We start from the raw sequence: 19,340 nt of genomic DNA on the forward strand, positions 1-19,340 counted from the left end.
CTCACTGACCCCGCCCACTGACTTCAACATCACAGTTCCCATACTTCTTTTTAACACACTTCGACCACTAGTTGAAAGCATTCTGCATGAGCAGCCTACAAAGGCTGGTCTTTTCTAGGCATGCACATTTACAGGTAAATGTGTAAATAAAAATAAAAGGCACAGAAGAGTGTGTGACAGCATGTAAAAAAGAATTATGGTTCAACAGACAGCAGAGCGAGATACAACAGCGTAAAGAGGAGCGCATGCAAGGCAGTGCTTAATTTGAGCTGGTTGGTGGGGCCACCGTCACTTAATGTTCGAGACCGGCACACATTTTTACGCATCAGATTTTTACTTAGTGCAAGAGAGGGTAAAAACACACCGATCGGGAAGACAGGTTTAGAGAAATACGGCAAAATGTTCACAAAGGGAGAAAGCAGGAACCTGCAAGAGCGAGAAAAAGGGGCAGACAGGGGTGGCTCCTCCGTAATAGCGGAGGAGCATTGCCCCACTCGTCAGTCACTGAAAAATAAAATGATAATAAAACGTCATTTTATTTTTCTGTGACTGCCTTAGGCAAGCATGTAGGGTGGGGCGGGGCTGGGCTGGGAGGAGAGGCGAGTACTCAGAAGTGCGTATGCAAGTTTGGCCGGACGTCCTAGGGCGGCCCAACAGACATGCACACTCCTATTTCTCCAACCCAGCTGTGTTTACAGGCAGGTTGAAGGCAAGCCGCACGCTACAAGGCAGTGTCTGAGTGGCAGAGCAGGCCGATCAGACCAAACCTGGTGCAGCTCTCATAGCATGAGAGCAGCGTCTGGATTGGGTGGGCTGCCTCTGCCTTCCCAAAGACTGCTGGGAGAGCACCGAGGCGAGGGTCGGAGGCAGCAGCAAAAGGTAGGATTTCTAAAATTATTCCCCTCCCCCTGGTCCATCCCCCACCGGCCCATTCCAACCTCTCCCGCCCCACCACCACCTTCGTGTTGTGGCGGACATTTCATTGCTATGGCCGCAGTCTCCTGAGCAGAGCTTCGGGGCACCTGCACTTAATCTTTCAGAAGTTAAGCATTGATGCAAGGTAAAGACACTCTGGAGAAGACCACCCACATGAAGGCAGCATAGAGGTGCAGTGCACCGAGAATCCCAGAGAGAAGGGTCAAGAAAGGAAGGGGGGGAGGAATGTGTGCTACAGGGACAGCGAAGTGTTGTTCAGGGAGGGGCAGACACAAAGATGAGACTGCAGTTGTAGAGACAGCAGAGAAGTCCACAAGAAGCACAGGGAGTAAGTTAGTGAGAGACCGAAGTCTCGCGGCTGAGACTCTGACCTGGGATGTTCTTGGCCCAGCTGATGATCACCACGATCTCTCGGTCCGCCAGGTCGCACAGGGTGCTCATCGCCTTCATGTAGCTGTCGGCCACCGTAGGGTCAGGCATGGCGAAGAGCTTGTCCGGCTCGGCCACCATCAGGTGCGAAACAATGGTGTTGATGGGAACTGGAAGAGATAGAGCGGAATGTGAAGGCGTGAGGCACAAAAGGTGTAAAACGAGAATTAACAATGTACTGTGCAGGGAAAATAGTGTAATTAATGTGAGGAGCAAGGCCTGAGAAAAGAAAAGAGGACTGAACATAGGAAAGCACAGTACAAAAAGGAAGAAGAGAAATAATAACTCACAGGGCTGAGAGGTACACACTAGACGAAGAAGATGGCAGGCACTGCAGAGAGAAGAGGGTCAGGGGTGCAGGCAAGGGACGAGAGCATGGGTAGGGAGGCGGGCATGGCACTGCACAAGGAAGAGAGGCAGGCGCTGCACAAGGAAGAGGGACAGGCGATGCACAAGGAAGAGTGGCAGGCGATGCACAAGGAAGAGAGGCAGGCGCTGCACAAGGAAGAGGGACAGGCGCTGCACAAGGAAGAGCGGCAGGCGCTGCACAAGGAAGAGCGGCAGGCGCTGCACAAGGAAGAGCGGCAGGCGCTGCACAAGCAAGAGAGGCAGGCGCTGCACAAGCAAGAGAGGCAGGCGCTGCACAAGCAAGAGAGGCAGGCGCTGCACAAGCAAGAGAGGCAGGCGCTGCACAAGCAAGAGATGCAGGCGCTGCACAAGCAAGAGAGGCAGGCGCTGCACAAGCAAGAGAGGCAGGCGCTGCACAAGCAAGAGAGGCAGGCGCTGCACAAGCAAGAGAGGCAGGCGCTGCACAAGGAAGAGAGGCAGGCGCTGCACAAGGAAGAGTGGCAGGGGCTGCACAAGGAAGAGCGGCAGGCGCTGCACAAGGAAGAGCGGCAGGCGCTGCACAAGGAAGAGCGGCAGGCGCTGCACAAGGAAGAGCGGCAGGCGCTGCACAAGGAAGAGCGGCAGGCGCTGCACAAGGAAGAGCGGCAGGCGCTGCACAAGGAAGAGCGGCAGGCGCTGCACAAGGAAGAGAGGCAGGCGCTGCACAAGGAAGAGAGGCAGGCGCTGCACAAGGAAGAGAGGCAGGCGCTGCACAAGCAAGAGAGGCAGGCGCTGCACAAGCAAGAGAGGCAGGCGCTGCACAAGCAAGAGAGGCAGGCGCTGCACAAGCAAGAGAGGCAGGCGCTGCACAAGCAAGAGAGGCAGGCGCTGCACAAGGAAGAGTGGCAGGGGCTGCACATGGGATGGGCCATGCGCTGCACACCGGATAGGCCAGGTGTCATGCTGTGGATGGAAGGGGCAGCTGATGCGCAGTGCGTGAGTAGAGGCAGGTTCTAGGCTACGGGGCAACACTGCCCCGTAGACACTGGGTGAAGGGGCAGATGGGCAGGCATGCAGTGCGCTGTAAGCAAAAGGCCAGGCACTGCAAAAGAATGGGGTAGTGTGCATGCATGGCTTGGAAGGCCAGGCTGTGCACCTGGTGGGTGGGTAACAGACTGCTAAGGGGGATATGGAGAGCCAGGTACTACACGTGGTGGCGGGGACACTGCATGAGGTATAAACACTGCATATGGGGGGGTGGGGGTGGTGAACAGGAACTGCTTGAAAAAAAGAGAGAAGGAAGTACAAAAGGAAGGGGCAGGAAATGTCCAGGGAAGAGTCAGAGAGAAGCCACTGTACAAGGGGAGGCAAGGAAGTGCACAGGGGGAGGTGGAGAACCACACTACATAGCTCATCTGGGTGGGGAAAGGCCAACAGGGCAGCTCAGGACGGTGGGGCCAACACCACAAGGGGGGAGAGTGTGAGAGTGAGTGAGTGAGTGAGTGAGTGAGAGTGTGTGTGAGAGAGAGAGAAGTGGGGGTTTGTGAGAGGATCTTGACCAGGCACTGCTCAGTCACAGCATCAGCACTACAGAGATTTGCCAAACGCATAATGTGACACAGGCATTACACAAAGAGCAGCCAATCAGGCAATAGAGGGGAGCACGAACAGGAGAAGGACACGTGTCAGGGAACTAGGGTGGGGACGTACTCAAGCCCACTGAGGTGAAGGGGGCAAACACAAGCACAGGGCATAATGGCATTGGCTCAAGATCGGGGTCTGGATGGGGCATACTCGGACCAGAGAGAGAACAGCACACAAGCCCAGATGAGAGGGTGAGGGATGTGGCATGTACAAGCCACAGGCAAGGGGGGGGTACATATACTCAAGGGGAGAGGGACACATGCAGCAAAGAAAAACACAGAGAGAAGCAACCCTCATCTTTTCAACAGTCCGAACAGCCAAAGAACCTTTGCACCTAAGAACAGAAAGCACCGCCCTGCATCCTGTCAGCTGACCAGACTCAAGCACCACCCAACTTCCTGTTACCTGACTTAAAAGCTGTATTTCTCTTCCTGTCAGCTGACCAAAGCAACTGCATGCACCCATCAATCTGTTAAATGACCAGTAAGTCCGCCTCCCTTCACCTTACCAGACAAGCAATCTCAACACAAGTTCAGCACAGACACAATGCCTCATTCCAGGGAAACTAAGAAATAAACCTAGCTGGGGGGGTGGGGGGAACAAACAATGCACCTTGAGGTTTTACTTCCGTATTCCAAGTTTTGTAGGCCAAAATGAGGGATACTGTAATGTGGTTTTGGTTTTATAAATGGCCCCTCCCCCAAGCCACCACACTTCTAGTTCTCCCTTGATGTGGGATTGCAAAAGAGCAGTCACGGAAACCCTCCTCTATCTCTTTGAAGGGCCTTACAATTGTGACTGAGCAATGGGTGGCGTGGACCAAACTTGTGTGCAACACAGGCTTCAGACAGGGCACCCTAGTAGGAATCTCATATTAAAAGTAACACCTCTACTGAATTATCCCTACATGCTCAAAGTTTTCCATGAGTGGTGTGTCTTTCTCAGGTATAGATTATTCAACATCAGAATAGAACCTGAATAAGGAAACTCATTTAACTTGGAATTCTGGATAGCAATAAAGAAATAATTGTTCACCCATCGGATATGTGCCTCACAGTGCAACCACAAACCAATCAGTCGCAGGCCCTAGCCCTATAAGTGAAACCCAGAAGGAAGACCCCCTCAATATATCAAAGTAACAGTTTATTAGGAAAGATAGCTAAACACCAGAAAGATCCAAGAATCACCTTAGTGGAGGGGTACAACAATCCGACACTCGCCTGTGACACAAATATGCATGCACGCATGGCACACTCCTATGCAACAAAATGAAAAGAGCTCCTCTGGCCCTTATGCACAGCCTGCAAAAGGTCCCACAAATGTCTCTTTACAAACGTACCATCTACCAACCATGCATATAAGACTTGGCTCGCAACAAGAAGGCAATAAGTGCATTATGGTCACAGAAACATGATTTACAAACAATACAGCTGGTCTGATCTCATGGATCCAACTAGGTTCGCTTCCTTCTACTTGCATGTGGTCTTCACCCACGATTGACACATCTACAGAACTGTTCTTGCACACCTGGTTTCCGGTTGTTTGGTGTGGTGGGCTCCGGGTGCTGGAATGTACTCTGGTACTGCATGCCCTCCATCTCGGGCCTCCTCTTGTATTTCTGCCGTCCCCCTCGGACTCGGTCCAGGCGGACACCTAGGAGAGGACATAGAGATAGATAGGTGCCTATAAAGGCACTGATTGATATATGCCACATACAGGCACAAGGAGCTCGTATCCACACATGCAGAGGTGAAATATGCCCTGCTTAAGCATCCAGGGTCACTAGAGTAAAACTGCTCAATTCATAGGGACCGGTCTACCACACAGGCACCGTGTGAACATACTCCATGTTACTAGGACACATGCTTGGTACAAGCATGTAGTGACATCCTGCAGATGGACATTTGCCTTAGGCAGGCATATATGGCACATGTACTGCATAGGCCCTGACAGACAACAGCACACACAGGGCTTTCTTGCAGCATCCACTCTGTAGAATGAATAAATAGATCAATTAACTTATATTGTGGTTCAAATACCAAAATTAAAATAAAAATGGAAACTATTGGTTTAAAAAAACAAAACAGAATGGTAGTCTTTTAGGGTCAACAATTCTGTTTTTCTTTGAATTCCTTAGTTTTCTTTACTGATGAAGAACCGGACTCAAAAATAGAAAATGGGGTGTTGCTACTCTTGTGCCCGGGGCAAGGGCAGTCTATAAAACCGTCCACCCAGGTCATTCTGAAGATCAAATGCTGGACAACTGGATAGAATGGACAGAAGAGAAAAATGAAAATAAAAATCTGCCATTTGGCAAATGGCCTCAATCATGGTCAGGGAGAGATGCATCTACCATTCAAAGGGTGACTCAATAGGAGCTGCATAGGGCCTCAACGAGGGTTGAACCAGGGTGTGTTCCCATCAGCACTTAGATGCAAGCGCACCGCTGTGCCTCTATCGCAGGATTTTCCCTTCCCTCCTATGGGTAAGTAGGCAAAGCGTTGGAGGGAGGCCACTTACCTTCTTTCAACATCCCCACTTTCAGGCACTTGGTGAAGCGGCACGCCTGGCAAGCTTTCCGTCGCCGCTTCGTGATCTCACACTCGTTGGAGGCCGGGCAACTGTACTCAATGTTACCTGGGAAAGAGGAAACAGAGTGTTAAAAGGGGGGGGCTAGCGACTCTAGGTGAGATGGGGTTACCAACATCCTGGGAGGTCGATGGGGCAGGCAGGGAGGTACGGTGATCTCTCGCTCTCTATCTTACAAACCTCAGAGTTACATGGAAGAGGGTGAGGGCCCAGCACTCCAAGACGTAGGCAATATTGGTGGACATTACCCCGAGGCTACACCCCCTACCGAAAGGCTGAATCAAAAGGCAGGAACAAACTATTTTCTGACTAAACTATTCCAGTAGCCTAAATACTCCTATCACTGTACAATTTCAGTGGCCTCCAAATTCTGTTCCCTTCTTGGCTGCGGTTGTAGGTGTGGTCTCTCATTCCCACTATTGGCTGACTTTAGAGGGCAAGTACACAGGCCCCTCTTATTATTGGATGTTAGGGGAGCGTACAGTCTCCGCCATTATATGCTGGCTACTCCCTGCTTCATTCACTGACTTTAGAGATGCTACCAACATAGACACAAAGAAATCTAATGAAGAAAAAAAAAGCTGGAAAAAAGAATATAAAAGAGAAGGCTTAGAAGATAAGCAAACAAAGGTACTAAAACAAGCTTTCTCCTGAAAATTCTTCTCTCTTGAGTAGCATGGAGTTCTAAAGACTTTAATAGAAGTGTCTAAATTGTAGTTTAGGGTGAGGCAAGTAGCATTTTGTATCTTTGCACAAAGTTATTGTTTACAAAAGGTGAAAGGTCGGTTTTTTTCATTGACATTTTATGCTACAGGGTGTGCAATTTGTAATGATTTTAAGTAATTATGCAATAAAATGATTAATTCATTCATATTTTAAGATGCATTTAAAGACCACTAATTTTTGCAGCCATGCCAGCTCCTGTCTACTTTACCTTTGAAAACCGGCAGATATTTAAAAGAGATAGGGACTTTACTCACCCTAACTTTTTTCACACCAATAAATACTTCTATACTTATCAACAAATATAGTGGAGAGATGTGTGCTCTTAGAAATAAACATAATATGTTCCTGAGTTGGTAGTAATTTAAATCTGTCCCCCAAGTGAGGTAGAATTATGTACGGAGAAATCTGAAGTTAGAAGATGTTTTTAATATACGTCAAGATAATTGTAATACAGATAGCTGCTATGTCCTTAAGCAAATGGAATACCTGCATGTCACATAGACAAGAAGGATGACAACAGTCAGTTGGAGATATAAGACTTTACGTATATAACATGCAAGCATATCTGACAACCTCCACATCTGCCAATCAACTTCCCAAATCATGTGCCCAACCACCACCCCAAAACCCCTGCAGCAACCCACCATATGTCCAGAAACCCACAACACCATCATTCTTAAGAATTCATACTAGATGAAAAATTGATCTACGTGAAACAATAGCTTTGAACCTTGACATAGTATAGTTTCCCACACTATGCACACTCCCACAATGTAGTGATTGAGTCGGACATTCTTCTTAAAATGTTTTTTTCAATGTTTCATGATCGAGATTGTTTTTTAACCAGAGATTGTCTCTTGCGAGAGTCTTACATGATGCCAGACACAGTTGTACCTTGTTTCGTGATTAGTGCCATCTTCACACTTGTTGCTGTGCTATTGTGTATGTGTATTCAAATGTATGTGTGTGTGTGCCTGTGTATGGCCTAATGTTTCATACTCTAACTGCAAAGCTATTCTTCCAGATAAGAAACTAATTTGTTTTGTAGTATGGATCGGGTATGAATTCATATGATGTCGATTTAATAGTAACAATATGATAGCAACAAATTGGGTTTAAGGCCAAGGCATCTTTTCATACACGAACACTATACCGACACTTCAAGGTTCCCAGTTTTCATATATGGAGTATACATATAGTAAACTATGGCGCTAACATCTGCCAGCGGGTGTTGGTGATCACTTCCAATAATTCCAAAAGCTGATAATGTCCCCAGCTTCACACTGCACATGCCCCTTTGGCCTTATTCTACACATTAAGTCTGCGATTGTTATTTTCATGGCTATTTTTATTTGAAGAGTAACACTAGTAAAAACTCACAGCAGTAAAGTCATGTTACAAAATGACTGCATTTTCAGCCAAAACGTGCTTAGTGTCTGCCATGGCCATTCCTCAAGCTTTCACTGGAATGTAAAGTCCAAAGCTCTTGCAACAGGAATAGGGTTTTAAAAACTTTAGTACAGTCTGTGCATGTGAAGCTGTTCTTAAATTGAAATGAATCCTATACCGTGTTCTGAAAGTAAGAATATACCTCAATTTTTCAGATTATACATATCACAAGAATATGCTAGCCATAAAAGCAACTATCGAACCTTCTACTCTGTGAATGTGTACTCCGCCTTAGTTGCAATTTCTACCTGGTTGATGAGATCCATCATAATATGCCCGTTTTTAAAACTGGACTCCCCGTATTAAAGTATCCATGAGTTAAAAAAAAAAGAGCTGATTAATCCTTCTAATAGGTTCTAGCTTTTCTAAGTAATACATTATAGCACTCTGGATATTATTTTTTATTTTTTTAGCAACAGTTTTTATTATGTCACTTGTCAAATACAATGCAGAGCTCTGTAACCCAGAGACAGACTGCCACATGTTACACATAACATATTGTGTTGACTTTTAATATATACATTATGCAAAAAGGTAAACAATAAAGAAACAACCCCCCCCCCTGCACTGTCTTTACATCACTCTGATAATACAGATTTGCCTGCACATGATGAAACATTATCTGCAGGACCTTAAAGGTCCAGAAACAAAACACCTGCTCCACTTAACCCTCAACTGCCACGTCCCTCGCAGCAGAGGCTCTAGGTCCAAACCCCGATACGTCGCCCACCTCTTCCAGATCTTAAAATGCTTCAGCAGGCATCCTCGTGCCTGAAAGATAGGAACCTCCAGACTCATATTGAAGTCCAAACCATTCTCCCAAGCCGAGAGCCGAGGTGGAGCCCCAGCCTTCCAATGACGGGCAATGTCCCGTTTAGCCAGCGTAAAGCCCAGTAGCATCAGATGGCGCTTATAAATATTCCTCCCTACCCCCTCCATTATATGTAATAGTACCAGTTAAGGGGAGTACGGGAGCTCCCACCCCAAGACCTCAGCAAGGCAGGCTAAACCCCCGCCAGAACTTTACAAGCACCGTGCACTGCAAAATTGTGTGGGTCATCCTCCCACCTCGCCATAAGTTTATCTAAAGTAGGGGTCATTTGTCACCAGAGTTTGATATATCTTGAAAATGTTATGGTCATGTAGGTCACCCATAAATACTTTAGCTTCAACAGGGCTAAACTTGGGAAGAGACTCCCAACTACGCAAGGCTGGAAAGGATGGCGTGCTAAACTGAAAGTATTTTTAAAATTGTGTTTTCGGCATATGATAGTCATGCTGAAGATCCTGGAAAGATTTAAAATCTGTGCCACGCATAACGTCCCCTAGGGTAGAGCTCCCAATATTTTCCAGGTCTCGGAAACCCCCCACGCCCGCAAGTTGTGGCAATCTACCATTGGACCAAAGAGGATTCGCCCGTGTCAGCCTACCCATCACCCCATCCTGCGCAGGGCCTGCCTCCACACCTGAAAGACTACCCTCGTGGCGGACAGCAGTGTCTTGCGAATAGAGGCCGAATATAAGACCGTATGTATCAGAGCGATCCCCATACCACCATTTGTTCAATATCAGGAGCTGCAAGGCCACATAGTAGGAATGGACATCCGAGGTGGCCAGACCACCACAATATGTGGACTTATAACACGTCCGTAACGCCACCATGGGAGCCCCTCCCGCCCAAAGAAACTGTCCCAGGACCGAATTAACATGGCGGAACCAAGAGGGCCTAACAGGTAATAGATGATTCTGTAACTGGTATAACAAACGCGGTAGCGAGACCATCTTAAAGATGGCCGACCAACCTGGAAGAGAAAGAGGCATATGAGCAAGTTCTCAATTCGACGCGCACCCGCGCCCAGACTGATACAACATTACGATTCCAGGACTCCCCCGATGAATCAGACAGAAAGCCCCCCAGATATTTCATACCGACCGCAGTGACCTGCACCGCAGAGGCCCAAGTACCCCATTCTACCCGACGTCCCAATGTCCAGAGCACTGACTTGCTCACGTTCATAAAAAGACCGGAGGTCTCCGAGAATATTTCCATAATACGCAGCAATCTAGGGCCTGTCCTATTGACGCTGGTCAAAAAGAAAAGAACATCGTCTGCGTAAAGTGAGATACGGTCCGATAGTCCCCGTGCCCATTTGAAACCCACCACTTGTGTGTCAATCCGCACCCAAGCCGCCAAGGGCTCTATCGCGAGGGCAAAAAGAAATGGCGACAGCGGGCCCCCCACGGGTACCCCGCCCAATAGGAAAAGTAAAGGAGGTAGCACCCGCAACCCGGAACGATGCCATATGTGTATAAAGAAGCTTTAAAATGGCCAAGAAGCGTGGGCTCAAATTCAAATTATCCAGGAGCGCAAAGAGATATGTCCAGCTAAGGGAATCAAAAGCCCCATCCATATACGGCAAGCGAAGCCGCTGGCGTCTCCACCGAACATTGTGCCGTGTCGCCCGTTGAGGCATGAAGCCCGCCTGGTCTGGATGGACCAGTGTGGTGATATGGGAGCGAAGGCGAGTGGCCAAGACCGTGGCCAAAATCTTGGCCTCAATATTTAGCAGCGAAATGGGGCGGCATGAAGAGTGTTGGTCCGGAGGACAGTCTGGCTTTTGGAAGACAACCACCTCGGCGTGTCTGCAGTCGATTGGAAGGCAGCCACGCTCCTGCGCCTTCTCCACAACCGGAAGGGGATGGGGGTCCCAGTTTTGAAAAATCTCTTTTAAAGAACTCACAGGGGAATCTGTTGGTCCTTGGGGCCTTCCCAGAATTAAGTTCCCCTAATGCCGTACCCAGTTCCTCCACCGTGAGTGGGAGATCCAATTCCGCCCAAGCCTCATCACAGAGAGACCGGCGCAGAAGATCCAAAATAAATCGGCGGACCATGTGATCTGACAAGGACTCCCGCGGGGCATACAAATCGACATAATAGTGCGCAAAGCACTCCACAATAACTGAGGGATCACCCAACGCTCTCCCATCCGGCCCCAGAAGTCCAGGGAGAACCAAAGAACTTGCAGCCCCCCCCCCCCGACACAGACCATTAAGCAATTTATTGGACTTATCGCCCCATTGATAGATCCTACTATGGGACGCCAGCCATGCCAAACATCCAGCAATTAGTCCGCATGCATTTGTCTCGCCACTAATAACTGTCAACACGCCATGGTCCCCCCATACCCCCTACCTGCGCGTACCAATTCCAACAAGTGAGCCTTCGAACGCACCAGGGACTCCTTCTTAGACCAACGTGCCGCGGAACAATAAGATATGTCCACCCCGGAATAGTAGATTTCATAGCTTCCCCAAACGGTGCAGCGGTCACCACCGAGCCCATATTAAGATCGAGATATTGATCAATGGCCTGACCCAAATGCTCCCTATACTGATCATCTTGCAAATGTCAGGAAGAAAGATGCCAACGTAATGGTGGCCTCACAGGGCCGAACCATAGCATGAGTGTGACTGGGGAATGCTCCGACAGGCCCCTGGGAAGGATCTCTGCATCAGTCACTCGCCCAGCCACTGCAGCCGGTACAAAGACATAGTCCAACCATGAGAACGATTCATGCACCGCAGAGAAATATGTATACCCCTGCTCCTCTGCATGTTGTCATCTCCAGGAGTCAACCCAGCCCCGACAGGACACAGAGGAGGATAATTTAGTTGTTTCACCAGCAGCTGACGTTCCCCCTCGTCGCCATCTATCTTGAACCCCATCCATCACATCATTCCAATCACAGCCCACGACCGTCACTCCATCCGGGACATCCACCCACAAAGTCTTAATGCATTCAGCCAATGTCAAGGACAGAGGAAGAGGGGCATAAACACTACCCAGCACCACCAATCCCTCATAATTGGATCCTTGAATAAAAATATACCTCCCCTGGGTGTCCACCCACAACTTGGAGTGAACATATGAGACCCTTCGATGAATAAGGATAGCCACCCCACGGGAGCCCCTACTGAACCCAGAATGGAAAACCTGGGAATACCCTTATCGCCGTAGGCATAGGACCGTGGTCCCCAATAAATGTGGCTCCTGCAACATAAGAACATCAGCTTGGTAGCGCTTTGCCTGGTGAAGGATAGCCCCCCGCTTTACTCTATCCAATGCCCTCCTGACATTCCAACTTACAATTCTAAGGGCACCGGCAGTAGACCGTGGGCTAATAGCTTAGGCGGACATCCAGAGAAACCATACACACAATGAGCAGGACCTGTGGTGCCATATAAATGCACAGCGGCACATAGCAGCAATATGACAGTGCAGGGAAATAAAAACAATCCCACAAAAAGTAACAATGCGAGCAAAAAACTTCAGATACACAATTAGAAGACTTGCAAATAGTGAGCAAAATCACCCCCACAACACCCCACCCCAATAACTCAACACCACTGAAGTATCTGTCGCGGTGAAGGCGGAATGGTGACCCCAACGGGAGCCACCGGCCCACCTCCGCCAATTGATCTCCAAAAGCCCACCCATGAAACCCGGGCTGGCCCCGGACCGTAAAGGCCGAAAGGGGATAGTAGCTCGATTATATGCTTCAACAGTTTGAACAAATATGCATGTATGTTTGTCCACTAGGAAAGTCACTAAGAGGTTACGAGGTTGGCTTCCCCGAGAGGGGCACCAAGGCCAATCTACTAACGTCACCATGGGACTGCGAGCGGCGTCTGGATCTTGAGCGCCTGCTCCCTTTAACTTTGGGTTTAGGTGGCTGGCGAGTGGATTCACTCGTTGATAAGTTGGACTTCATTCTTGGTGGTGTATGCAAACGCACCCGTACTGTCTCATCTGTCCATTGGAAGACGTCCTCGGGAAATCAAAAAACAGTGTTCGTGACTGGTAAACCACCCTCAGCTTGGCAGGATACAGTAGAGCATATGGCAGTTTCAAGTCCCGTAGGCGGGCCTTTGCCGCCATTAAGGATTGGCGCTTCTGCTGAACCAGGCGAGTAAATATAAGGATACGGCCATTGTCAAAATGCAGTGGTTCCTTAAGGAAGGCGTGTTTCAGGATAGCATCCCGATCATGATAGTTTAGGATTTTCGCTATGACTGGTCATGGTCGTGCTCCGGGTGGCGGCTTCTGCATGAGGGCCCGGTGCGCCCTCTAGACATAGATTCTGGAGGAAGCCACCAACTAGCCATTTCATCAAGAACTGTTCCATGTCCCCCCCTTCACAGTCCTCCGGGAACCCCACAAAGCACAGATTGGTCCTCCGTGCCCTCCCCTCCGCATCCTCAACACTGGAAGCCAGCCCCTAATGAGGGTCTCCAATGATGCTACTTTCTTATGCAATGTACTGACCGAGTCCTCTACTCCAGAGACCCTATTTTCAGCTGCTGTAATGCTCTCTGTAGAGTTGCGCAGGTCCTGGCGGAGGAGCAAAACCTCAGATCCCACCTCCCCTATTTTAGTCTTGAGGGCTGTGCGGGCCGGCGATATTGCCGCCATAAGGGCAGCATTGTCCCGGACTCCTCCCTGTGCCCTGGCACTCTGGATATTTAATGTGCGACAGTTCCTTTCAAAACTGCTCAGTATTGTTAAAAAATGTATACAAGTCAATAGATTACCTAGCATAAAAAATTGAGAACACCTTCGGTATGGACCAGAGATATGTCTGTGCAGTTGCGTCAGGTCTCTTAGAACCCGGTCCAATATATGCACTCTACAACAGAAATGCCTCCATTCATGCTGCTGTTGGATGTATCACTTAAAGTGCTAGGAACACAGTGCATTCCTGAAACACTACCCACTAAGCGGACCGTCTCCACCTTGGAGTTAATCAGGGCACGGTGAAAGCTCAACAGGAGTAGGAGTCTCACACTTGCATTACGTGCAAAGTTAGATCGACTCCGATCTGAGTCTTGACTGGGCTTGTCGGCATTTTTTTAAGTGTACAACAAATTCCTCACCATTAAAACAAAATGTTTCATATAGTGTACAGGGATATTACAAAGTGTCTCCACTCTGCGGTCTAAGCAAATTGATCAGTTGTATACTTTAAATACATGATGGGGAATTTAGGTTTATTACACCTTTTGAATTTTGAGCATGAAGGCTGTTCTATGAGTGAAAACAGAAGTACTGTATTAGTGTTGCACTGTAGAGCATTTTTGCATTTATTGCTCTTGGATAGTTTTTGTATTTCCTAAGAATAGTTTTGTAATGTTTGATTGAAGATCCAATAGCCCAATTGCACTTGTCCTTGGGGACCTTTATCAAAGTAGAGCATGTTTGTATGCTGAAAGGCCTCTTTGTGTATTTTATAATTCTGTATTTTTTATACTGTGTGAATTCATTTTTTTTATAAAACTTCATAAGTATTTTATGTGGATCTTTTTGAGTTTCAAATCATAATAAATATATTGATTTTTGAAAAATAGGAGTTCACTTGAGAAGTGTGTCCGGCTACTGTGGTGCAAAATTTAGAGATTGTGCAGTCTCCTGCACTGCCATCCAATTCAGAGGTGTGTCAACATTCATTTTCTTTGGGCAAAAAAGACCTTCAATGAGTTTTATTTTTCATGAAAGATACAACTGAATTGCCTCTCGCTATAACAGGGGTACTCTGAGAATCTTGTTCCTTGCAAGTTTGCTCATCAGAGACTGGAAACTCTTACTCCAACAGATGTGACAGCTGGTGTACAACCATTACAACGCAACTTTTACCACGCAGTGCCTTTACGACGCAACTTTTACAACGCAAACCATTACAACGCATTGCGCTGGGGGGCGCTCTAGGATAGGGAATATATTTAATTTACTATCCAACACCTTCCCTACTATCCATGGGGACTGGAGTTGGAATAGTAAATTAAATAAATCACTATCCAGCACCTAAAAGCACTATGCGTTGTAATGGTATTTGTTGTAAATACGCGTTGTAAAGGCATGCGATGTAAAAGTATGCATTGTAACGTCATACATCCGTGACAGCTCATCCTTCTCACAGCTCTCCAAGTCAACTCTCCTCACCAAAGACATGATGTGCCAGTCTCTGTCACGGAGTTTGATGAGTACGGCCATGAATTAAGTGCAAGCCTTAACTTTTCCTACAGATGATCACCTAGCCGAAGGAAATTGTACATTTTGTGCTGAACTATTTATGGGAACCGAAGGTTGCAAGTGCAAAGCTAAAAGGTGTAGCTACACTATCTTGCAACCTTGCCCGACCAATCTTTGGAAAAAAATGCAACTTAACCCATTATTTGGACCATCAATATGTCACGTCAAAGTCTGTTTCTTCTCTATTACTTACTTTCTTTTCATTAGTAAATCTTTGACTTTGCAAAAAATTTCAAACCCAGTGGTGGTAAAAGTGATCTGAAGAGGACACCAAGCATGAGGCAAGAAAGAAATGCATCTGTACGTCATCCATGAGTCTTGATGCAGACACTCTTGGGTCGATCCCATCTGCACCATCCATAAAACGAAAGGATTTTTTACCTAACCGTTGTCCATTACTGTGTCAAAATAATAAAGTTTCCCAAAACTATGCTTACAGATTTTCAATACATTGTAAATTAGACTCTCTTTGCTGCTAGAGGATTTAACTATAGACTAAAAATCACTTTCTACCCTAATGCACTACTACGGAGTGTCAAGGTGTGCATGTAGGCATGGGCACTGCAGAATCTACAGTGTTCAGTTGGGAGATTCTACAGTTTGCCCTTTTAAGGAGAGAGGGATGTGTACAAAGGAGAAACCAGAGGTGGGAGTCATGTGGTACAAACAGAAGCCCACCCATAACAAGCCCATGCATTATGAGTTGCTTTGAAGATTCTTGCATTGCTCACATTATGGAATGATTTTAGGCTTTCATGACATCTTACCCACAGCAACTCACCTTGGATGGTGCGCTTGAAAAAGGCTTTACAGGCCTCGCACGAGGCCACTCCGTAGTGGTAGCCCGATGCAATGTCACCACACACCAGGCAGAGCCGCTTAGGCATGGAGTTCAGCACGTACTTGCCCCGTCCTGAGCCATCGTCGGCCTCCTCGTCATCGGGCCGCCGGGGGACTCCGGCTGGCAGGTGCAGCAGCTGCGAGTCCAGCTCCTGGCATGTCCCACTGCCGCCACTTGTGTCCGAGGAGCCACTCGGGCTGTGCTGGTGGATGCTCTCAGGGCTGGCTGGCTCCGCCTTGATGTAGAACTCCATATGCCGGTCTCGCGAAGACATTGTCAGGGGTTCCTGTAGGGGCAAAGAAGGGAAAAGACAGGAGTGAGATCTTCAAAAGGACTAACTGGTTACTCAATCACAGGTCCATTTCACCCCAAGGCCCGATATGACACTTATTCCAAAGGCACTGTGGCTGCCCCGATTAATATTTATCTTTGTGTCACAATACTAACTGGATGCAAAAGTGCAGGTAAACTCCAGCAGTTTCAGAGTCAGGCAGAGAGGAGAGTGCTGGAGGCACAAGCCTAAGTGAACTTGAAGGTTAAATGCAATCCTGCCAACGTAGTTTGGCTTATTTACCAACATACTGTGTGCAGGAACTTCTCAGTGAAAAACCCAGCTGCAAGAGTAATACTTGAAGTCCCTTATAGGGAAATATTTCTCAAATTCTCAGAACCCCGAACTAGTTGTGAAGGTCCAGGATAATGTCATTTTATGCTTTCATGCACAGTCCACCCAGCAATCCAAAGGGCTGATGCATAATACCAGAGTATAAAGTCTAAACAATATACACAAACAATGCACGTTTACTGGTTAAACATCTTTTTTCTTTTCGAACCAAGGTAGAGGAGACCATTAAGCGGAGATGGAGGTTTTCAGATAAATCACCCTGTCTTTCTGCTTTCAGTTTTAGTTCTTCCCTCTCCTGCCTGTATTTTACCTGTAGTCCATTTTTGCTACAGGCCATACACCGTTACGTTAGTCCCTCCTACTTCTCCTCCATCCCAATCTGTGATTTTTGATGGGATTGTGGTAGATACAGAAGACAGAATATATAGCCCTGTTTTTATTTTCTAAAAATTGTGTCCTTTTTTGCAACGCCTAACTTTTTTTTAATTTTGGGTTTCTTTTGTGTCTTTATTTAGCATTACCAAATGTTTTTGGAATTCCCCCTCTGTCCTTGAGAGAATGTCCAATTTGTACGAAAATCTAATGATCATATCTGCCAAGTGTGAACACTCAAGTTGTTTGCACATCTCTACTACCATCGTTCTTGGTCTCCACTGGGGAGGCCATTGTTTTCTGACTCTGTCCTTGTATATTAATGGATCAACACTTCCCACGGGGCGAGTCACACAGGCAACAGGAATGTGGTCAAACATAGGTCAAGAAGTTGTATGTACATGGGGATACAATTGTATTCATCATGCACAAATGAAAGTAGACTGGGTTGATGTGGGGCATGGTCTCTGAGAGTTATTGTGCTACATTTTAATATTTAAATACACACTTCGAGTAGAGAAATGTGCAGCTTTCTTTATTAGCCCAAAATTAGAAAATATGTAATTCACCACCAATAAATGCCCTGAGCCTGTACTGTCAAACCGTACAAATGTACATGCAGAAAGAGGCAAAGCGTTTGGCAACCTGAGTCAATTACTTTTTTTTATATTTCTTTTTATTTGCAGATACAGAAAAATAAAACCACCATAGAGCAAGCACATACAGGGCATAGCAGCATTATTAGTTATACATTTCCAGGAATACAAAGGAGTTAAAAATTCAGGCGTTTCAATATCCATTGGAAAATTAGGTCCATTTCATACTGATAGAGCAAGCTTCGCATTGCGACTTGCTCGAGTCATGAACCTCGCCCGTGTGTAATCAATTAATAAAATTTGTACGTCTTACTAATCTTTTATTTTTATATTCGAACGAAGTAGAGGAAGCTTGCGTATGTGTATTTCTAATACAACTAATCCGTGTTCCTAAACATGGCCGCCGCTTGGTAAATGGCTTATGCCCATGCGTCAGTCACACTCACGTGACCTGACGTAGTTATAAGTTTGGTGGGAAAGGGTGCGCATGCGTAATACACAGCTTTCGTGAATAACGTGGTGATGCTTTTGTGAATGTGTATATGTTGCTAACATTTAAACTGCATAGTATATTTTTATAATGATAAGTTTAAAGTACAAAACCAATGATGTGTTTTTCATACCGTCACTTCTATGTTTTAATTTGTTTTCGCTTACTTTTCATGTATCCTCGACTCGGAGGGGTGCTGGGCTGGGGAGTCCATCTTGGAGGGTATTTCTGCGCAGAATCGCTAGAAGCTGCCATAGCATTGAACTCAGGCCAAAGAAGGTTGATGCCAGAGCCACCCTGGGAAAGGGCACCTTCACCCAGCCGAGGCATCATGATTATGTTCTATTGTATCGAAATGTATTCTTTTCATTGTATTCTGTGCGGCTTTCTCATGGGAACCCCAATCTCGCTAGGCGGTACCCAGAGATGCAAAGTAGGCCTCCAAATAGTCTATTCTGATTGGTGTGTTACCCAGACCCTACCTTAGGACCAATCCAAATTGAGGGATTCTGACACTTTGCAACATTGGGGGGTGGTACACCATCCCAAAACAGTATATCTACCCTGGGTTCACCTAGGGAAATTGTCCGACTTGTCTGGTTTAGCTGACCTGTCACTGACCCAACGCACTCAATAGGTGACTGAAGATACAGAGCGCTGCGGAGCTCTCTGTCCGAAATTTGACCATAGACTCTGAAGGTTTTACTGAACCTTAAGTGCTGGCGAAGCACTTTGCTGGGGATTTCGCTGACCCAATCGGGGTCGTGATCGATAGCTGCAGAGAGGGTGGAGCGCAGGCGTTGCTTCCGAACTGCGGGTGCCGGTCCTGTCCTGAGGGTCCTGTCCTGAGGGTCCTGTCCTGATCCTAATCTGGTCTTCCTGTCCTGTCCTGGGTGTCCATTCTGCACCTGCTGTCCATTGAGGGGTATCCTTCCTTGAGGGTTTCCTGTCCTTAACTGACCCGTGGCCAGGGTTTGGTTTCCACACCAGTCTAGGTAAATATCACTCTGAAACTCTGAATCTTGCACCTTTCTGAAATTCTGTCTTTTTGCTTTAATAAAGACATACCTTTGCATATGTTTATTTTCCATGCTTTTTCTGCAACCATTGAATCATAAAGTCATTTGCATTTGTACCCTACCTGTTAGAAATTATATTTTGCATTGCAGTTTGTCATTTCCTGATATGGTCTAGAACATCCCTACTTAAACTGTCTAAAGAACTTTTGC

General features: G+C 47.0%; 1 protein-coding gene across 2 annotated transcripts in view; it reads right to left on the reverse strand.

Moving 5' to 3' along the window:
- Positions 1 to 19,340, reverse strand: part of ESRRA (estrogen related receptor alpha) — a 179,703-nt gene that overhangs the window by 13,719 nt on the left and 146,644 nt on the right. For both annotated transcript variants that reach the window (XM_078660508.1, XM_078660507.1), the window contains exons 2-5: positions 15,969 to 16,314; positions 5,857 to 5,973; positions 4,864 to 4,989; positions 1,308 to 1,475 (exon numbers count right to left, since the gene is read on the reverse strand). In XM_078660508.1, the coding sequence (XP_078516634.1) occupies positions 1,308 to 1,475; positions 4,864 to 4,989; positions 5,857 to 5,973; positions 15,969 to 16,302 (745 nt within the window). In that variant the 5' untranslated portion in view covers positions 16,303 to 16,314. The remainder of the gene's footprint in view (positions 1 to 1,307; positions 1,476 to 4,863; positions 4,990 to 5,856; positions 5,974 to 15,968; positions 16,315 to 19,340) is intronic.

The sequence above is a fragment of the Lissotriton helveticus genome, chromosome 9 (genome assembly GCF_964261635.1).
Source record: "Lissotriton helveticus chromosome 9, aLisHel1.1, whole genome shotgun sequence".
In the NCBI taxonomy this organism is placed as follows: domain Eukaryota; kingdom Metazoa; phylum Chordata; class Amphibia; order Caudata; family Salamandridae; genus Lissotriton; species Lissotriton helveticus.